The 21,905-nt window shown below is 43.8% G+C and overlaps 1 protein-coding gene across 4 annotated transcripts in view; it reads left to right on the top strand.

The window, feature by feature from the left end:
- The window catches only part of DENND5B (DENN domain containing 5B), a 117,821-nt gene extending 98,244 nt beyond the window's left edge, over positions 1-19,577 (top strand). For all 4 annotated transcript variants that reach the window (XM_042795310.1, XM_042795308.1, XM_042795309.1 and 1 more), the window contains 10 exons: positions 129-210; positions 5,071-5,199; positions 6,537-6,658; positions 8,308-8,453; positions 10,194-10,312; positions 11,562-11,749; positions 13,400-13,482; positions 13,648-13,774; positions 14,584-14,758; positions 15,601-19,577. In XM_042795310.1, coding sequence (XP_042651244.1) covers positions 129-210; positions 5,071-5,199; positions 6,537-6,658; positions 8,308-8,453; positions 10,194-10,312; positions 11,562-11,749; positions 13,400-13,482; positions 13,648-13,774; positions 14,584-14,758; positions 15,601-15,784 — 1,355 coding nt within the window. In that variant the 3' untranslated portion in view covers positions 15,785-19,577. The remainder of the gene's footprint in view (positions 1-128; positions 211-5,070; positions 5,200-6,536; positions 6,659-8,307; positions 8,454-10,193; positions 10,313-11,561; positions 11,750-13,399; positions 13,483-13,647; positions 13,775-14,583; positions 14,759-15,600) is intronic.
- Positions 19,578-21,905: the final 2,328 nt, after the last annotated feature.

Genomic DNA, 21,905 nt, shown 5'->3' with positions numbered 1-21,905 from the left:
CAGGATAGAGTAAATGATAATGCACAGAAACATTGCAGTTACCAGCCACTTACGATTGTTTTCAGCTGTATGTAAAACAAATGCATTGCAGACCATTACTGTAATTTTGTATATTTTCTCCACTGTAGTTGCTGCTGGAACAGAAAGACGGAAGTCTGATACAGGAATTACTCTGCCTACTTTGAGGGTTTCCCTGATACAAGATATGAGGTACACAGTTTGTTTCCTAAAGCATTAATTGTGGTTTTAATTGTGTAGCATAAGGTGAAGGTTGTCACTAGTTTTGGGTCTTCAAAGGCTAAGGAGACCTAAACCTTCTCCTCAGCCCACATTCAGATCTATGAAGTGTTGCCTTTTTATTTTGCAGAACTTTTTTGCACGTTCACTTGATTTATTCTAGCTAAAAGATAATGAAAATCACAAGTTTTACTGGGGTTTTTGTTTTTTTCCAGAGGGGTGGTTCTAGCAATAAAGCCAACTTCTACAAATAACAGCAGATATGTTGCATTCCTTGATACTTTGTTTCTTTTTGCTTGTTTTAAATCACTGACTAAGCAAGTACAGTTGATAGACAAAGCAAAGGGACATACAAACCTGCGTGCAATGCCTGAGCAATATTCTTTCTTTACAAGTAGAATTTTAGGGCAAATTATTTCTAAATTTGTATATTTATTACTTAATCAAACCTAGTATTTGGGTGAGTTTAAGGTTGGGATGTGAAGTAAAAGCAGGTGCTCTGTAGGAGACCACAGCCTGGTTCTGGAGAGCTTTTTGAGCAGTGTTGGTTGGGAACCAGAATGATTAGAGAGTAAAGATGTGGAGGCTGATGTGACAGCACCAGGCAGAAGTTCATTAGGCAATCTCCTTGATCAAGCCACTGCCAGGTCAGGCCACTGTTTTGACACTTCACTTGCCGTGGCTAAGGCTTGCAGTGATGTAAAAGTGCCATGAAAAGAGGGGAGGGATAATGCAATAATGCTCATCTGGAAAGAGCTGTTAGCAGTTTAATGTATGAAGCAACACGAGTATTGTTTCTTGTAATACCTTCTTCGACATAAAAAAATGGCAAAAAATCTTATGGTAACAATAAGATTAATTGTAGTTAGCTCACAAGATCATGATTACAGTGATGTGGTTTTTACTATACTACAGATCTATCTTTTTCTGATGTGAGATCACACAGATTAGTCAGACTTTTCTGGAAGAAAATTACTGTACTTCCCACCTGCAGTGAGCAACCTTTTTGTTTGATGCTATGTAGTTTGAGTCTTGTGCTCTGATTTTGAAGAATATGACATGCCACAGAAGACTAAAATGACATGTGAAGAGGGGAGGGAGGATATATACAGTGTAATTAGCAGTATAATGCCAAGAGGTCATTTTGAACAAGTGCCTGTCATTCTAGCATCCCTCTCATGGGATGTGGCAGCTATTTACTTAATTCAGACCTGTGAAGCTGATGGGCATGTAGGGGGTCAGTCTGAGGAAAGGATGGAGGATCTGGAGCAGAAACTCGCGTGCTGGGAGGGGATTGCTGTGCACGCTCGCTGCTGTGTGCATGGGTTTTGTCTTCTGCGTACTTCCACTCGAGTAATGAAAGACCAGCACGGATCAGAGCTCTCTTGCTTGAATCACAAGAGTGTTTCCACTGCTTTTCAGAGGAAAAAAATACAGAAGCAGAACATTACCTTTTGTAATATCTCGGGTATTCATGATTGTCCACAAACATGTCTGGTCATAGAAAATGCTAGGCAGATGGTGAGTTGAATTTGTCATCTGTAATCTCGTGGCATACCTTCTCCTTCTTGGAAGGAATGCTGCTTAATGTTTGTTTGCACACAAAGATTTATGCTGAAGTTAGAAGGGTGGATAATTGTTAAATTGCCGAGGTTGCGGTACTAACTGAACTAATGGCTAGAGGATTAAGCATTGCCTTAAGCACGGCTTGTTTTTGATGGCTCATGCAAGGTTATGTCAACAACTTAAAAAGAAGGGCTGAATCACAGTCACACTCTGAATGCGCGATGAGCCTGTGCTACAGGTAACGTGGTGTGTCCTCTGCCTCCCTCACAAAGCCAGGCATCTTAGGTGCAGTAAGGAACATGCTCAAGATGTTTATTTTGGCTCTCTCTCTGCACAAGTGTGTTTGGGGGTATGCCCTTCAGCCTCTTCCCCGGGCAAGGATCCGCAGCATCTCTCCCAGCAGACTCCTGCTGCAGCCTGCCTCCGGCATGGCCTCACCCCTCGGGCACTTCACTGCACGTCCAGCCAGACCAGCCAGCGCCAAGGCAACTCCCCGAAACCTTTGGTTCAGCTGGGTTCAAGTTTCAGGTCCTTGTCCTTCAGGCAAGCTCTTCCTTGCTACCAGCGCTTGCTTTCGTGCCCGTGCCGTGTCTCCCCTCCCACGGGGAGCTGGCAGCGGAGGATGCGAGCCCCGGGTGCTGAGCTCACAGCAGTGATGCTTAACCTGCTGCAGTCAAAAGAAGGTGGGTTAGCAAAGACCTGCTACCTACACGGGACGAGCTAGTACGGCACATTTCTGACTGCGCTGGGATGCACACCATCCTTGGGGGCATGGCAATACTGAGCAGCTGTAACCTCTTCTGTCAGCACAGCGATTTGCAGAGGGTATGTCTCGCCATACCCCAGGCTTACATTTGACAGGGTAAATAGATTTTTCTTTATTACTGATGGGATTAAAAGCAAGTCCCAACCTAGGGAGTTGCACTGAAATTGCTGTTCGGTGATCTGACAAGAAGAGTTTGCTGTGTGGTGGTGAGCATACTGTGCTTACACTTAGGTCACTGATAAAAATAGAGCTGTTCTGACTCTCACAACTGAGAGTGAAATAAATTTGAGTTCCTGAATGCTCTGTTTTGTCACACCCCGCTTTTGCCAACACCAAAACTGATTACTGAATCTTTTTAATGTCTCTGTCAAGCTGCGTGGTTGCAGATCCTTATTTTTCCCAAATGGACAATTAATGCCAATCTGGTCCGAACCAGAGACAGGTAATGAAGAGGTACAGAGCATGCATGGAATAAGGCTGAGTCCATCTGGACTTGAATCTTCTCATAGTAAAATAACATATTCTACTCAGTGTTTCATATTAGATACAATTCAAGCTGAGCACTGGGGGGGGGAAGGGGAGGGAGATGATAGTCTGTACTTTGATCTTCCCATCTCAGAAGACTTGAAATGTCTGAGGAGAGTGTCTCGACATGATGTAGTTGAGTATAGTGCGCGTCCTGTTTCTCAAGGACTCCAGATCTTGTGCCCAGCTGTCTGGGCTGGAAGGTCTAGTGGTGGCTGCCACGCTCTGTGCCAGGAAGGGCATTCCAGTGCCAGGATCGAGGCTCTCAGCAGGGATTCACCTGGTAGCCATCGCTACTGACGGAGAGAGGGTGCTGAGCTTGCCTATAAAGGGCAAGGACTTGTACGTGAGTGTAATGTGCCTTCCTGTGTTTGTTTTACAGCTCACTGAGAGTTAGTACTTCTCACCTGGTCTGTCAGAGAATTATCCATGTGTCACATTAGGAAACAGGATTTATTAAAAAAAAAAAACCCACCACTTTTTTTTTTTTTTTCAAAAAAGGTTTTAAGTAACCTAGGTTTTGCCACTGGCAAGCTGCTATTATTCCTACTGATTGTTTCTTCCTGATGGTGCTTCAGATGTGTACACATAGCACATGCACCTCAGTTTGGCTTGCAAAGGTAGACTTGAATTCAGGTGGGTCAGAGAATGGTGCTGCTGAGCTATGTCTGGTATCCACTTCATTTGTGCAGAGCGAACATGTATTTCTGGACAGCACTAAGATGTACTTGGCAAATTTGCCCTTAAGGTCCTAGTCCTGTTATGTTAGAAGCTCTATAAACAAAAGAGTATTTTTCTCAAATAATGCAGGATCTAAATATAACGCAAAGCACGCGCTTGGGTATAACAGATGGGGGAAAGCACGAGACAGTGAGACTATACTAGTCAATGTAAAAAGCATCAGTCACAGCATGACTTTGTTGGATTTTCTTTGGAGTAAACATTGCCACATTCCCTAACACTCAGCAATGCGTGGAGGGCCTTCAAGGAAGATGCAGGAGTTGGAAAGTAAATCGCAGCAGAGATCAGTTCAGACTCGGCTGATGGTACTTGGAGCCTGTCACGGATTTGGAGGGCTGAATTGCCTGGTCACTTAATATGCAAACTGTGTGAAAATTAAGAAATCTCAGACTTTTCTTTCTCGTGTTGGAAACTGTTACTCATTTTTCTTGCTGTTTATTTAACCAAGTGGGGGGTTTTTGGAAGCAGCCTCACCCTGCCGTGACAGTTCTCTTCCTCTTCTAAAGCATCCTGTGCTCTAAAAGTAGGGTTTCTGGCATTCTCCAAACTGAAATATGGGAAGTTTAAAAAAAAAGAAAAGCAAAACCATAGAAGAAAGCCCCTATGGAACAGTTCTGCTTTCCTACAGACCAAGCAGGAGGAAGGCTCTTCAGATTACCACTTACACAAGGGCCTCATATCCCTGAAAACCTGATTCTGCTTGTGACTGCCTGTCGCTCGTTTTGCCCCAACAATCCTCTTTTTCCCAGATTTCCCATTGCTGCTGCCATCAAGGGGTTTGTTAGTGCCTTCAGAGTAGATTCTGGTTTGAAGAAACTCTTAAGATATGTGTTTGTCCTCTGCCCTCCCAGACATACCCGTTCGTGTCAGCAGCTTGAAGGAGCAACTGTGATATAACTGGGTCTCACAAGGTGGCTGCTTTTTTTCAAGTGTTAGCAGTGTCTGTCTACCTCAGGCAATGCAGGGATGAGCAGATCTACCTCTGCTCACCTTGGCCAAGCAAATGCCAGGACGCAGAGCAGCTGATATGAGCTGTAGGGTGTCTGGGTTGCAACCTGCCGTGCCCAGAAAGGGCTGCCCACATCCTCAGGCCAGCCTGGGGCTCTCTTTCTCTAGAAACAACATCAGGAGATGTTTTTCAGTTCAGCTGCTACATTACACTGGATGTTGCCGTTTGAAGTATGTAGGATTTTTATGATTCATCTACTTTTATTTCTTTCTTCCACCTGTTTCAGGCATGTTCAAAACATGAGTGAGATAAAGACTGATGTGGGGCGAGCCCGAGCCTGGATAAGGCTTTCTCTGGAGAAGAAGCTTTTGTCTCAGCACCTGAAGCAGCTGCTTTCCAACCAGGCACTTGCCAAGTAAGCTTGGCTCTTTTTCTCAAAGATTCACTTTCATGTCTTCTTCAGTGGTGTGTCAAGGTGTTGCGCAGGCTGGGAGTGCAGCCAGATGACCTGTTTGGGTACTGTGGTTTCCAGCTAGAGGTGATTGAAGGGCAGAGGGTAGCTGTGGGAGGAGGTGCTGCCCACCCAGCAGGGCAGAAGTCTGCTCACCTGCATGGAAAAAGGATCACAATTTTCAGGAAGGCGGCGATGTTAGATTTTGGCCAGATCAGTGCGTTGATCCAAGCCACTTCGAGGCCCTACAATACTATACCTCGTGCAAATGGAGCAGCAGGGGCAGGAATGCCCCTTTTTTCACAGCAGCCCTGCATTACTTTGACTCATCCTGACTGCCCATGAGGTGGGTTACAGACCAGCCCTCCCAGCCACTTAGCAGCTCCCCCAGCTTTGCCTCCTTTGGCAAGCACAGGCACTTAAGGATCTGTCTGGGTAGATGTTCCCTGACTTCATTTTCTCAAAACAATGCATTATAGAAAAATAAACCCAAACCTCATGAAAACATCCCTAGTTATTGCATGCAGTTCTGGCTCGCTGATGAGTTATGTGCACAATTTATGCCAGAAGCTACCAAATACTCAAATCTGCTAACGGGAAGAAAGGAGTAGCTGGAGACGGGTCACCTCTTGAGTGATCAGCCAAAGGCATGGTGGCAGACTTGCTTTTTCCTGAAGTTTCATCAACATCTGCCTACCTCAGCAGCTTTCTGGGAGTCGGTTGCCTTCAGACTACAGGCAGGGTCACAAGCTCTGTGCTTGCTCAGCGCGGGGCCAGGTTAATTCCTGGTGTGCCTTTGCGCTGCTTCGGGCAACTGGCGTTGTGTGCTGGACTCACTGAACTGAAGGGGTGGCAGGAGGACACCCGCTGCTGCTTGGTGCCTTCCCTGGTTTGGTGCCTTCTGCTCAGTTTTCTCTGTCACAGTATGGAGCAGAAGGAAGATTAGGTTATTAGACAAAGCTATTTCACAGTGGGAAGATACGAGGAAGAAATTAGGTTGTTGGATGTTGGTTGAAGTCTGCTGCTGTGAGTAGTGTTAGTATCTGTCTGTGCTTTGCAGCAAAACCAAAGCTGATCCTTTAATGAGATGAACTCTGTAGCCTTGCTGTGGTAGCATGGAGCCACGAGTGATCTGTAAATGCCCCCTGTGGGTTTCTAGCAGCTTGTGTTAGCTGGAGAATCTCACTTTTCATGCCACCCATTAAGATCAACTCTTCATTTGGTGCTTTGAGAATCAAACACCATTTACGATAGTGCTTTTTCAACAACAACAAAAAAAGCAACGTATCTGTTTCTACCAGGAAACTTTACAAGCGTTACGCTTTCCTGCGCTGCGAAGAAGAACGGGAACAGTTTCTGTATCACCTACTCTCACTCAATGCTGTGGATTACTTCTGCTTCACAAGCGTCTTCACCACAATCAGTGAGTTGGAGAATCAATTTTTTTCCCCTTGAATAAAAATGAGTTGCTGTCATGATTTGTAAGAGACGATGTTGCTGTTGCTGGTGCCTGAGTAGCTGAGCCTTTATCTGGAAACCTTGGTCATTGCTGCCGGGCTGTGCTGGGTGTTGCTCTGGGAAACCAGCTGGAGAGCCAAGGTTGTGGGGGAGTGCTCTGGATAAGAGCATTGCACAAAGGAGAGTAATCAGCAGAAAGTGCTGCTGTAGCACTTGGGTTTCCTCACTCAGTTGTATAGTCTCTTTCATCTTCCCTCCCAGACAAGTCCTTTACATCCTAATGCTTCTTTCTGGCCTTTGCTATGCGTGCATCCTAACAGCCTGCTCTCCGCTGGCTGAGGAGATGGAAGTTTTGGAGGATGAAATACAAGGCAATGTGTGCTCTGCTGTATATCTTAAATCTTTTTTTGTCTCTCCATAAATGCCAAGATTCCCTCTCCCTTACTCTCATGTAAGAAGGAGAGTAGAGATTGGACTGAAACCTGAAAATAAATCTTTGTGTCTCCAGCACTGGGCAATGCGGAGAAGGCAGGACCCCATGAGATGACCTAATTTTTTGGATTCACCTTGGCAGCCCTTAGTCTTCATTTCCCTGCCTGTTCAGAGTGAAGTGATGCAAGTTTTACATGGCTGTCAAAACAGGCGCTCATTCTACTTTTTCTCCTCTTAAAGCAGTAAATCCCCTCAGAACTAATGCAGCGCAAAGAGATTTATCCATCCTTGATTACCTTATTTCTGCGGGGCATCCAGCTTTGCAGCTTTCCCCTGTGGGAACAAGTGCTTGGAATGTGAGGGTTTGGGTTTTGTTTTGTTGGGTTTTTTTTGGTTTGGTTTGGTTTTTTTGAGCGCAGTATCTTTTTGTGTCTAGCACGCAAAAAATAAAAATAGAAAGGCTGCCTTAACCTACCCAGTCAAAAAGGCAGTTTGTGAAACATAAGGAGAAGAGTGTCTTGGAGTGCTAGCGTGCAGTCAGAACCAAAGCGGGGGTGGGTGGCAGTCCTTGCCTTAAGCTAATAATGATTTCTAATGGCGGGGGGGTGGGATATGATGTCTACAGAGGCCCACCAGCTCTGAGACTTCAGCCCCACCGTCCCCACCCACGCCACCGTTTCCGACATCTCTTGTCCCCCCGTGACCTTCCGTGAGCCCCCCGCGTCCGGTGCCCTGCCGCGGGTGGGGTTTAGCCCTTTCTCCCCTCACCGGCCCGGCTCTGCGGCAAAAAAAAAACAACAAAAAAAAAAAGGCGGCAAAAGGCGGCGGCCCGTTCCGCCGCGGGGCTGCAGCACCACCGTGCGGGCACCCGGCCCCACGGCGGGAGGGGAGGGGGCCGCGGGCCGCCGTGACGGGCCGGTGGAAGGTGCCCGGGAAGGGGGCGGCGAGGCGGGAAGGGAGGCGGCGGCTCCCGTGAGGGGAGCGCCTCGGCCTCCGCGGGGAGAGCGGAGGAGTTCTCCTGGTTGAGGTTGGCTGAGGGATGGGACGAGGACTCGCCTTCGAGGGAGAGGTGTGGTTTATTCCTGAAATGGTCTTGAAGGGGAAATATTGTCTACCTCGGGTAATTCACTTAAAAAAAAAAAAAAAAAGTCAGGACTAACGTATTTTTCCCTGCCTTCTTAGTGATCCCTTATAGGTCAGTGATCATTCCCATCAAAAAACTAAGTAATGCAATTACCACATCAAACCCGTGGATATGTGTATCAGGAGAACTAGGAGATACAGGCGTAATGCAGATTCCTAAAAACCACCTAGAAATGACATTTGAGGTGAGTACACGCTCCTTACATTCTACTTCTCGATTTTAAACACGCTTCTAAATAAGCATTGATTTGGTGAGGGTTTATTCTCTTAAGATCACAGCATTTCAGATTCCGTCCAGGTTTTTCAAGATCGCTGTATGTTCAAATACGTACAGGAAAACAGTGCTGCCTGCCCCTCCTGTACTAGATGGAAGCCTTCTGTGAGCACATACCACTTTTAGTCACAGGTTCACTGCTGTCCCTGCCCCAACCCAGGGCTGTTCTTCTCACCTAGCCAATCTATTTCCACATTTCAGACCTTTCAGGGCTCATTCCTGACTCCTCTTTCCCCTTCCAAGTTTCTTTTCCCTTCTTTCAATCTGTCTTCCCACTTACCACCACCCAAGTCTCTTTCTAGCTCTGGCCAGTGCCACATTTCTTCTCCTCCCGCTCCAGTTCCTTCTCCAGCATTTCTGCTTTCCTGCCAACCAGCCAGTCTAATGCCTGAGCCCTTCAACTTTCAGCTTCAGGTGCTGCTCCCGGGAAACCATAGAGCCGCCAAACCCATCGGGCTCTCTTCATGCGGTGGTTTTCTCTTTGCGTTTGACTTCCTGGCTTTCTCCTCTGCTTTCCCACCCATCAGTTACAGCCTGGCTTGGTGCCGACCCAAAGCAGCTGGTAGCAGGAGTTGCAGGGAAAGCCCCTGTCAGGCTTCTGTAGCTCCAGGCTATACCATAGCCAGTAAGGAGTGATTTCATACGAAAATCTGCTACTAGAACTGAAATTGCATCCATAGAGCATATGCAGGCTGATCTTCAACAACAAAGGAGAAAAAAAAAAACAAAAAAAAAAAGAACAACCCACACCTCATGTTAAATATAGGTAGATTTTGACAGATATAGAGGATATTTTTGTGACACAATGTCTGCCTCTCATTCAGATAGTAGTGTCCCGTAGAAAAGATCTCCAGACTTCTAACAAGCAAAATAATGTATTTAGACATTTCTGAGGACCACACTAACACTGTTTTGGATTATTCCTTTGGCTGAAGCTTTCCTAAAATATCAACTTGGGTAGCCACCCACTGTGGAAAATGTCAGCCCGAGCTGCTTGTTTGGCAGTATTAGAAGTAATGAAAACCAAAGTCTTGCAAGAGAAGTGTTTAGGTGACGTTAATAGATGTTGCTGCCAGCCCCACCTACAATTACATATTACACTGGAATTCACAGTCCCTTGTTTTCCTTGTTCTGTCTCTTTGTGATGTTAAGAGTCTCATGTTAGTGATTTTTGTCTTGCCCAACAAAAATCAAATCGATTTCTGAAAAGAATAAAGGATCTAGGGACTGCTTCATAGTGTAGCGTGAGTCAGCTGAAGGTCAGTGGTGTGCTCAAAATGCATTTTTTTTAAAGCTGGTTGTACTGAAGATCTATTTCTTCCACAAAAACACACCTTTTTATCACCTTAGCTCAGAAGTTGGTAATTAACACTTCTCAGAAATATTCAGAGTGCTCACAACAAAGAATTGTAATCTCTTCATAAGCTTTTAATAGTTTTATTTCAAGGTACTTATTTTCTCCTGTGTTGAAATAATTATTCTGCTTTTCAAAGCATTTTGCACGTTTCATTGAAAATACTTGTTGTATAAATCAAAGGAAACTGAATAAAAACATACATTTGAGACCATATGTGTCCATGGGGGGTGGGGGGTGGAGTGTGTGTGCTGTCTATTGTTTTTTAAATTAAGTAAAAATTGTTATTCATTTCAGTGCCAGAATTTAGGGAAGCTGACGACTGTTCAGATTGGTCATGACAACTCAGGGCTACTAGCCAAGTGGCTGGTTGATTGTGTCATGGTCAGAAATGAAATAACAGGACACACGTACAAGTAAGCAACAAGTTTTAATTTTCTTTGTCTGAAATCCCTACTTGTTAAATCTTGGGAAAACAAGAAGGCATTCGTCTTCTCCTCAGCTGATAGAGCACTGTGGGCTGATCTGGGTACCCAACAGGGTTGTGCTGGTCTCCCCCACACCCGGTTCTCTCATTTCAGAAGCCCTAGTTGAAGTCAAATAATCTGATAAATATTAAATGAGACTTGAATGTTGGATTTTCTTTGCACCACTCTGAGACAGGACAGACAGTATGGATACTTTTGAAGCAATTCATATGTTTGTGTTGAATAATTAAATCTCTTGATTTAAAGTAGTGTGGTAAAATTGTTCATAAGTGAACTGTTTAAACCCCCAAGAGTTGGATTGATAGTTTAGGAGAAATTTCTGGCTTCTTTTAAAAAATGTTCAGGTGTTTAAGTACTGTAACAAATGTATAGAAACTCAGATTACAAGAAAATAAAAGGTTTTGATGATTTCTTAATCTTCCATTGAGTACATACCTCTTGTGTCAAAATGATCTCCTAACTCATCACTGGTTTTACAAAACATCTGGCTAAGCAGACTTAATTTTTTTTCTAAATGTGGACTTGGAAAACTATAATTCAGAGAGGTGAGCTCCAGGGCTCAGGGCTGGCCAAGGTGTGTGAGGGAAAGGAGGAAATGGGGTACAAGCACAGGGGGTATGGACATGTGCATAGATTTCATTAAGACTGTGAATGAGGTCAAAAAAGTACAGCCATACAAGGTGAGGTGAGGCTTGAGTTTGAGTGTGAGGAGATGTCACAGCTTCTGTTGGGTGGGAACTCTATGTGGAGATTTAATTGTTCATCATCACAATATTTGTAAAGGCTGAACATCAGTTGCAAGGGAAAAGTAACCCAGCAGAAATCAAGATGCAGCCCATGAAATATGTGTATAATGCTTTCTGTTGTGCCATGCTTTCATGCAAGCTTTGCGTATTTCCCTTTTCCTAAGGATGGAGGGGAATGTAGTTTTCTGGTTTGGTCACATCAGTTGTGGTGCAGGGGATGCTGCCTGCTGAGTTCTGGCTTGTGAAAAGTTTCTGGCTTCAGAGCATTCCCTGCCCGTTAGCAGCATTCGTGGGTGCTAGCTGTCCCTCTAACTTTGAGATCAAGCTAGACTTGTGTGACTGACCCGTGCGTGGGTTCTAGCTGTCCCTCTAACTTTGAGATCAAGCTAGACTTGTGTGGCTGACCTGTGCCTGTGCTGGCTGCGTGGCAGGTTTCCCTGCGGGCGATGGCTGGGAAAGGGCGTTGACGATGGCAGTTTGGAGCGAATACTCATCGGAGAGCTGGTGTCCTTCACGTCTGACGAAGAGCTGGGAAAGCAGTGCCGTACCCCACCCCAGCAGAAATCTCCTACCACGGCTCGACGACTGAGCATCACATCCCTCACAGGGAAGAACACCAGTAAGTCCTTTCCTTTCTCCCCAGGGCCCTAGAGAAGGGGGCAGCAACTGCTGAGAAATAAAGGTCCTGTGAAGAGGAAAGCTCCTACCAAAGCAAGGCTTGGTGCAGAGGAACAGCTGTGAGCTGATGAGGTTTTCCTGCCCCGTTTTGTGTCTCTGCAGCTTGATCTGTGACTGTACACACTGCCTCTTTCAGTGTTCCCATTTCACAGTGAGAGATAATAATTTCTTTCCTTGGAGCATGGAGACATGAGATGAGGGAGGAGGAGGAGGAGGCAGCAGAATTTGCAGTAGCTGATGGTGTTCAGCTTCCCGGCTCGCTTTGCAGTCAGTGGGAAGACAGTCCTCCCTGAAGGGCTGTTCAGAGCCTGATGTGGATGCTGTGAACTGACTTCTAGAGGAGCACATCTCCAGAGGGACCCTAGGGGACATCAACATCCCTAAAATCAGCTTTTATGAGTAACTGCACCTGGCTACAACAGGACACGGGACTGTAAGGGCCACCTGAGGCATTCTCTGCTAAAGCATACAGATGAGCACAGTGTAGATCCTGTTCATAAATGTGTCCAGCTCCTGTAAAATTAGAGGACATGACTGCTGAAATGTCAAGCAAGATAAAATTAGCCTCCAAGAGTGATGCAGCATTTAAAAACCACCATGGGACCACTGCAGCTCTTCACATATGTGAGTCCATGTTAGCTGAGGGAGTGAGCACCAGAGCATTTCCTCGGATCTGAGAACGCTAAGACCCAATAATTAATTTGTCTTGTGAGCTACGTGAGGCTCTGTGTTAGACTTGACAAAGACTGTGGAGGTCACTGTGTACTAAAATGATACTGAGTTACTCTGTGCTTCCAAAATAACAATTGTAGGACAAGCTAATAGTAGTCTACATATGTATGAAAAAACTAGACAGGTCTCATAGAAAAACCATGAAAATAATTGAAGTCTGGAAAACATCTGCTTAAAATGAAGTTTTAAAAGTTCAGTCTGTTTTAATCAGAAAGTGAATGAGGGGCTAGATAGTTCTCTGCAGGTACCTGCACAGGAAGATGAGATGGTAGCAGGTGAAGGCATAGCATGATTCAGTAGCAGAGGCATACAGCTAAGCAGATTCAGAGCAGAAATACGACATACATTTTAACACAGAAGATAACTTACTCTTGGAACCATTCATAACAAATATTCTCTGCCTGTGGGCCCTCACACTGGTACAATGGCTAGACAAGCGCCTAAAATAGATACTTACTTTGGCTCAATAAAACATTGTAGGTTCAAGTCAGGAATGAATGAGTGCTGGGTTTTCTGGCCTCTGTCACGTAGAAGTGAATGAATGAAATGACTGGGCCTGTGTCTCTTCGGGTGAGGGTTGCTGTACTCTATATGATGAGCAAGATGTGATTAACTCAAATAAAATATTTATCAAGCCAGATCCTTGGGTTGTGCATTTTTAAGTAAGGTGATTTGACTATTCCAGGGTTGCTCATCAGTTGCTTGTAATTAAGGCTCAGGTTTACTCAAGACAAATGGTTACCTGAACACTGTTATAGATACAGAATAATTCCTGCTGTTCAAGTTATGTTATCATGAGAATCTGATAAATGTTTTAAAGTTGGTATCTCCAGCTAGTATGCTCTCCATCATTTAACAGAACCTAATGCGGGACAGATCCAAGAGGGAATCGGGGAAGCCGTGAACAATATTGTGAAACATTTTCACAAGCCAGAGAAAGAGGTACTTCCTACTTTTCATTGCTTGTCTGGTAGCTACAATGCATGTAAATATTTTTATAAACAGAAATGGAACTGAAGTATCAGTAGAGACTATTAGCCTTTAGATATGAAGCTCCTGGCATACAAACAAGGCAAGTTGTACTTACAGACTCTCCTGTTCCCACAGAGAGGGAGCCTTACCATTCTGCTGTGTGGAGAAAACGGTCTGGTTGCAGCACTAGAGCAGGTTTTCCACCATGGATTCAAATCAGCTCGCATTTTTCATAAGAATGTCTTCATCTGGGATTTCATAGGTAAGATGGTGTGTGATCTTGGAGACTGAAGAAAAAAGATTAGGGCAAAATGACTACTTACGCACAGACCTCGGATTCACATCAGCTAGGATGCCATTTGTTCCTGCTGAGCACCTGCTCCAGATGGCTTAAAGTCAATGAGAAACAGGATGGAAGATGAGAAATACTGAACTCTGTAGAAAAAGGCATGAGTGTGAATCTCTGCAGAAATTGAAAAGCACTTCAAATTTTAGTAACTTGTTCATAGGCGTTCACATAGCTGCTTTTCTACCCAGAAAGAAGGTAGGCTGGAAGTTGGGGTAGAGTAGCAATCAATGTTAGGGGGAGAGTTAGGAAAGGGCATCAAGTGAAAGGTTTAGATTTCTAGTTGTTTATGAGAACTCTCCTTATCACTGCACTGGTCTTCTGGTGCTGCTTATCTGTAGGCCTATGTTGCAGTAATTTAAGATGTACTTACTCTCTTAAAACAGGCTTGCAAGTTGAGATACTTGGCCTGAGGGTAAGTGCTTACTCAGACAGGTGAAAAATCAAAGCTGATGGTATCACTTAACAATGAAACCATGAACAGGTACTCTGGTGCAGCTCCTTGGTGCTACCTCCCTGTGTTAGATGTCAGCCAGTCTGCTGACCACTGCTGTGTAGCAAAGGTGGAGATCACCACCTCCTTATGGGGCTCAGAGTGAGGAACCCACATATAAACTGTGCAATAGCTCTGAGCAGGTTGTTTTTCTTTAAGGATTCCCTTCTGTAATTCTGTGTCACAATGAAGTACTTCTGCTCACTGGGTTCTGATTTGCTCCCTACCACAGAGAAAGCTGTTGCTTATTTCGAAACCAGCGACCAGATTGGAGACAATGAGGAGGCCCTTTTGCTTCAGAGATCTTCATGCAAAACCTTCTGTCATTATGTGAATGCCATCAATACGGCTCCAAGGAACATTGGAAAGGACGGCAAATTCCAAATTCTGGTTTGCCTGGGGACAAGGTACCTAACTGCTCTTCGTTATATCTGTCCTCTTGCATTCGACTAGAATATTATTTTTACACTGTTGTTGCTACCTTTAGTTTCCCATTTTAAGACATCTCATACCTATTTATTATCCAGTAGTCATTTGAAGCAGCTTTAATACCACATGAAAAATTGGAGCAAAGAAGCTGTAATGATACATGGCTAGTGTCTAAACTGCTAAAAATATTTTAAGCTCCTTTATAACTGTTAACTTGACAGTTATATGTATGAAGTCTGTCTTAAAATTGTATTTTTGATAAAGTGCTGGCTTTGGAATGCAGAGTTCCTTTGCAAGAGTTGGTGCATTTCTGAATCCTCATTGAATCACTTTGCCAATGAAAATGAGATGTCTGTTATAATTTTGACAAAACTAGTCTAGATTAATCTTTCTGTCTTGCACCTGGGGAGGGGTGGGGGGGGTTAGCTGTAGTTTGGAGGGTGGAAGTTGGTATGTCTAGAAGTACCGTTTTTGTCTTGTCTCTCTGGATACATGGAAAACCAGTTGGAAAACAGTCTATTGGTTTTTCCTGACTTTTACTTTCCCTGTTCCTGATCTGAAAACATTGCTGAATTCTTCCGAAGTCAACTGCTCAATTCTGCTGATATCTTTCCATCTTCACTCCTACAGTGTGTTTCATTACCTGTATTCTACTAACAAAATCAAGAGTTATGTTCACCCAGGAAACTTTTATGTGCAGACAACATGCGTCACCCGCAAAAAGAGACTTGCATGTTTTGAGTTGTGCTCTTGGAGAAGAATTCCAGTTTGAGATCTGTTGTACCTGGTGCTAAAATAATTCCTTTCATCCCCTTTGCAGGGACCACTTGCTCTCCCAGTGGATCCCATTGCTGGCAGAGTGCCCGCCCATTACAAGGATGTATGAGGAGAACGCTCTCCTACGGGACCGCATGACTGTCAACTCCCTTATCCGAGTCCTACAGACACTGCAAGATTTCAACATCATCCTAGAAGGATCGCTCATTAAAGGAGTGGATGTTTAGCATGGCTTTGCTGAGAACTTCATTATTCCTTTCCCAAGCAAGCAAACCACAACTGGAGTCCTGTCAGGACTTGAACGCGATGGTAGTGCACCACTGTAAGGCAAAGCTGCCGGTTGAAGCGGGAGTGGGAAGCCCAGTTTGTGCCCAATGGGGACTGTCCTCTAAAGCTGCAGAAAGCTAAGATGCAGTATTGTAGTTTATTTGAAACAGAAATTTAGTATAAAATAGAGTATTTTCATGTGTTAGATGTGTGTAAATATGCTATCTTCTTTAAGAAATTATATTACTCTAAGAAATTTTTCTTAGACTGAATGTTCTTGTTCTGACTATGAGTAGCTTAAACCCAGGGGAAGGACTGGGGGAGGGAAGGACCGAGGTGGGAAGGGATGCCACTACTTGCTTGCAAGGAAGAAGCCAATCAATGTGTAAATACAGCGCAAACTCAGCAGGGCTTTTTTCAGGTATTGCAAATTAATACAGCAAATATCTTTATGTAGCCATTGTGATTGTCACACTCTTGGGAATGTTGTAAGCATATGCTGTTTTACCCTATTGTACATGGTCTCTCTTAGTTTTTTGTTTGTTCAAAGACTCAACCCTTTCCATGCATGGAAGTTGAGAGTCATCATTTGTTCTCTGTAAGGTCTTTTGTGTCACTTCTGTTGATCTCCAAAAGAGGAGACAAGTGTTGAAATGCTTAAGCACTGGCGAGGAGGGCTGCTGTCAGCCTCGGAGCCTGAGCGTACGAGAGACCTGTTTAAGGGGTGCTGCTGCAGCCTGAGATGGGCAGTGATGGCTTGCTTGACTCGCCCGGTGTATCCCTTGCCTGTCTAGATGTTCTGATGATTCCCCCTCACCCAGTTTGTGTTGTGGATGCCTTTTTTTTTTTTATTTCCCCATGTTGAGGAATTTGGTTCGTACCAAATTCTTGCTATTCTTGAGAAGAATCATTGCTGTAGAGCCACAAACATTGATGTTGCTGTGCTACTGAACTGTATCAGCTGGTTTTGAAATGCTGACAGATTATGAGTCTTCCTTTATCCCACAGAATGAGTGTTCCTAGGAAGTACAGGATCTTTGATTTTTTTTTTTTTTTTTTTTTTTAATTCTCCAGCTACAAGATAAAAAAGACAGGAATTAAGAAAAAGCAGGGAAAAAAGAATCTCACTTTGGTATTTTGAGGCTCCTCTCCTACACTCTTTCCAGTTAATGTGATACAGCATGTATATACAGATACAGCTCTTGAAGAGGAACTGAGAGCAACTGAAATCCCGTACCTTAAAAATTTAGCAGGAGATTGCATTAAAATCATCTTGTGGATACCATGCAGCAAATACAGAGTGTATTTTTCACTCTTGTAGATGGGAGTTGGAAGGATCTGAGGGCACAGTCAGCTTCATCTGGTTTTAGTTTTTGGAGGTTAGTTTAAATATAGGTGTTTTGTTTCCACTTGTTACGCCCTGTGATCTCGGCCATTTCATCAGTGGATTTCTGTGGATGTCTCACTGCTGGCTGTGGCTTGGGAAGGGCCCCTAACTGGTACTGTCAGTGATTGCCTCGCACTGTGCTCTCAAGTGGCATCAGGAGGGACTTGAGAACGGTGGGCAGTAGCAGGTCTCAATATAGTGTGCACATGGTGGAGAGAGAGATGAGAGCTAAGAAAAAGGAAAGAAGATGAAAATTAGGGTTTGCTTTCTCACCTGCCTTTGTCAAGCTGCTCTACTTTCCTGTGGTCCTTCTGCTGTCCAGTTCTTATAACAGCACTCACTTCAGTGTCAAAGTTTCATGTGATATTCCCAGCGAGAAGAAAACTCTTTGAGTGACTTTATTTCATTAGAAGGGAGAGGTTTATGTCGTAGAAGTCTTTTTGTTTCAAAGAAGGAAGTAAAATAACACTCTCAGGAGTTGTTGACTTTAATGAGGGTTCCAGCTTTTAATAACCGTTCTTTCCTCCTGGGCTTGTACTTCCTTAAACTGACTAAACTCATCCCAAATACAGTAGGCAGCACTGCCATGTCACTGCTGTGGGTATGAGTAACTAACATAAAGGCTGCGAATGGTGTCATGAGGTAGTAGCCAGAGCCCACAGCTGTGAGAAATCTCTTACATTGCTAGAAATGTGAAATTTGGGGTATTAGGGTTTTCTGTGTGGCCAGGCAAATCAGCTTGAAGTCAGCAGAAGATGCATGACAACCCTTCAGCAGCAATTGAAAATGCATCCCTAGTACTTAACTCTATCAATAAATTATACATTTAGCAGCAGAAGCCATGTGACAGCATTATTTGGTAATGACTGCTTAGGATGTTTTGATTTCTATTACAACTCAGGCCTTTTATGTCTAATGACTGCTATACATGAGTTTTTCATGCCCAACCCAGCCTAAGTGACTTTCATTCCTCTGAAATAATAACCTCTTTAGTCCTTGGATTTCTTTGCAGCATCATCTGCGTTTGCTAGCTGGATACTTTGCAAAAGTATACTGCTACATACTTCCCCAAAGACTGTGACTTAAGCAGTTGTAACAGTCATCCAACATCTCATGGGTTAAGTGAAAGCAGGATAAAGTAGAAATGTGGGCACCTCTAAAGGTCAAGCATAGATGAATAAACCACACTCAGAGAAAAGGGCAATAACTACATAAAATCTTTAAGTTAAAATAAGTCAAAACCTGAGAAATTTTAAAATTCAAAATAGGGCCTTCCCCCATTTCAAACTACATCAAGGAACCTTTAGCACTTAACTTTAACACAACTTCATGTCAGCTTTCTCAGCAAGTGTTGACTTGTTTGGTTTTGTCAGGTTTCACATCATATTAATACAAGAAAAATTATGTATGTAATATTTCCTTGTAGGCAATAAAACACCTTAAGATGTGTTGAAAGGGGCACAGCTGAGTGCCTCAGATTCCTAGAAGACTAGTTATTTGACAACGCTGGGAGTACGATTCTTTGTAGTGAATTTTTATTCTACCATGTATGATTTTTTTTTTTTTAGTAGACCACTTTTGTTTATTGGAAACTGTGAGGTTTTTTCTATGAGGTTTTTTCTGTAAGGTTTACAGAAATAATTCTGTCCACTAGAATGGTGAGAAACCCACCAGGATTCTTCTAAGCTAACACAGATTTTACTTCCGTGTTAAAGCACCTTCTTTGGTTGAGAAAGGGAATCTTGGAAAAGACCAAAGCTCTCTGGTATCTGCTTTTTAGTTAAAAAATAAAATCCTCCCATCCAATACCCGTCTGCAGATGTCTGAGTTTGCATAATCCTGTTATACTAACATCCAGCACGGTAACTTGAGAGAGTCAGAGATTCAAATGCCTCACTATGTACAAAATGTGTATTTATAATTCTCTGAAATGAATTAAATTCTACTGTTTAGTGAAAAATCTACTTATGTTTATTCCAAGTTGGTTTGTGTAATTAGATATCACTGTTCAAAGATGTCTTTTTAGAATAGTTGCACAACGGCGTATTTGATAAAATTCCTTCTTTCAATCAAATGAAGGTGTGCATCTTAAGGGGAAGAATTGTATGTTACACTTGAAATGTACAAATGTGCCCTGTATAGCTTAAAATGATCCTTAAATGTCTCCATTAAGTATATTTTGTCTTTACATTATTACTAACTGAATAAGAACTGGATTATTTTCAAGACGACATTAGTAAAAGTATTGTTAATATCAAGCACTTTAACATACATACCACAAACTGACATGGGTTTTTCAGGTTTTGAAGTACATTGAAATACAGCTTTTCATGCTATGTCCTTTACAAATAAAACTGTGAGAATAATGTTGATGTCACTTTCTCCTTGCAGGGGAGCCGAGAGAGTCAAGTCTCAAGCCAGAGAGCTGATCTGAACCCAGAGGGCGTGTTTCACAAAGGGAACAAGTCGGACAAAATGATTCAGCTGATAGTGATTCCCGGTACTGAGAACTGGCTGGAGCGAAGAGGGGGAGAGGGGGCGTCAGGGTCTGCTCTCAAAACCTGCCCTTCTGCCTCCCCTGACACAGAAGTCTGACTCCGCTGAGCCTGACCAGCTCTTCATTTTCAAGGCTTAGGTGGGAAGTGTGGTTGATCGAAGGGAGGAGATGGGATCGCAGTGCAGTTTAGCTCTTCCCAGGGTGGTGTTTGCTAGGCAGCCCGGCTTGCTCTCCCTTAGTATCTGGAGCGCGTGGGGAGAAGGGGGATGGGATCCTGTCGGCAGCAGAATGGGAAGTGTGGGATTAACTGCAGCCGAGGGTCTCCTTCCTCTCTTGCCATGGGTTGCTCTGAAGCTGGAATGAAACTCATGCCCTCCAGTCTGTCAGCATGGCCTGTAAGAAGAAAGGTTGATAGAGGTGAGTGTCTGCAACTTAAAAATGGTGCAAGAGAATGATGGTGAAATTCCCTGCTTTGTAATTAAAGGCTTCTCTAAATTGGACTGGATTTCCAGAAATTCCCCCCGCCCTGTCCCTCCCAGCTCTAGCTCTGCTGGAATTGGCAAAAAAAAATTGAGAATTTTTGAAAACTGCATAGTTGAAATGCAGTTCCTTGCATGTGTGTGTGCATAGTGTGCGTGAGGTGAGGCGTGTCTGTTCATTCATTATAACTCTTGGTCTTGAAAAGGCAGAGAATCTCAGGAGAGGACTGAAAGTCTCAGAGCCTGGGACCATATATGTGAGAATCCTGAAATACACGGTTTGATAATACTGATGTTTATCAACAGTGTAGCAGCAAAATAATAGGATCCCATAAATGCGAATAAAACCCACAGAGCTGTTTGTGGTCAAATTTCAATGAGAGGAGTGGCCATACTTAATACACCTCCTTACTAAATGTGTTAGGCTTCAGTATGTAAAGTAGAGATAGTGGGATCTGGCACCTTAAAGGCAGTAAGTACTTGTAAGGCAGGACTAAGCTTGTCCAGATGAGGAAGTGCAAATAACTTCCTCTCCACTGCGCTGTCGTTGATGCAGTCTGGGAACACTACAATGTTTTCTGCGAAGGGTAAGTAGAAGGAAAGTGTCTGAGAAAACTTGCACGGGTAGGAGCTGAAATAGCTCACAGATCCTAGTGTGTTCCTTCCCAGCATTTCAAGTAAGCTTGTTGGAACAGACTGTGCTCAAGTTAAGAGCGAAGCTGCTTCCCTGTCTGTCAGCCCATCAGCTCGGAGGTTGAGGCTCCTGCCATTGCAGTCAGGGAGCATTTCGTTGCTGACATCCCTGTTTTCTCTCCTGCTATTCCATCAGACGTGTACATTATAAGCTGGTTTGAGCTCAGTACAGGGTGTGAAGGGAATGGGAAAATTTCTGTACGGGTCTGCTATCTGGTGGCTGGTTAAGGTAAACTATCTGGCGAAGCCCCTGCGGAGCTGATTTGTCAGTGGAAAGCTGTAGTTCTACAGGAAAGCTTGACACTTTAAAGGGCCCATCTGTATTTCCCACAGACCTCTCAGGGCATCTCGGCTCCTCTGAAACAACTTGTCAGAAGAGGATGTAACCAGACAAATTATTTTCTCCTTTCACTAAGCCCACCTTTGTCTTGGGGAGGGGGAGAGGAGTGGAAAAAAGGCACAGCCAAAACTCCCCTGACCCTTACCCACAGCATTTTTTTCAAAAGACATTGTTGAAAAGGACCTCACTGCTGTGTCATCTAGTGACAACCTTGTTACCACTCAATAATTAATTCAGTGGGATCCATCAATGTAAAATAATTGTGGTTTCTATCAGAGAGGCTTAAATATTCATACCAGGTACTCTAATATGAGTAATAAAGTAATCTGTAAGATATTGTTCCTCCTGCTTGTAGTGGTTATCCAAGACTTGTGCAAGTCTACTTGTCTTGCACAATGGGTAAATGTAGAAGATAGCCAACACTTACAATTCTTTCTCTTCATGGAAAATAACTGTCCTTGGCCCAGTACGGACCCCTTAGTTTTATATGACCCTTTCCCTGAATTATCCTTTTACTTTTAGACCTGGCAGGAGGAGCAAGTTAAAGTGGGTGAATCGTGGAATGGTCTGTTCACCCAGCCTCGGGTGTTCAAGCCCTGCGGTAGGATGAAGTGCTAAAACAAGTGAACATGGTGAATGATCAACTGAGTTTTATTTGCAAAGCGCATTTGGCAGGACCGTGCAG

This window comes from Tyto alba, unplaced genomic scaffold (assembly GCF_018691265.1).
Source record: "Tyto alba isolate M040663 unplaced genomic scaffold, T.alba_DEE_v4.0 Super-Scaffold_21, whole genome shotgun sequence".
Lineage (NCBI taxonomy): Eukaryota > Metazoa > Chordata > Aves > Strigiformes > Tytonidae > Tyto > Tyto alba.
This window is presented reverse-complemented; position numbering and strand designations above follow the sequence as displayed.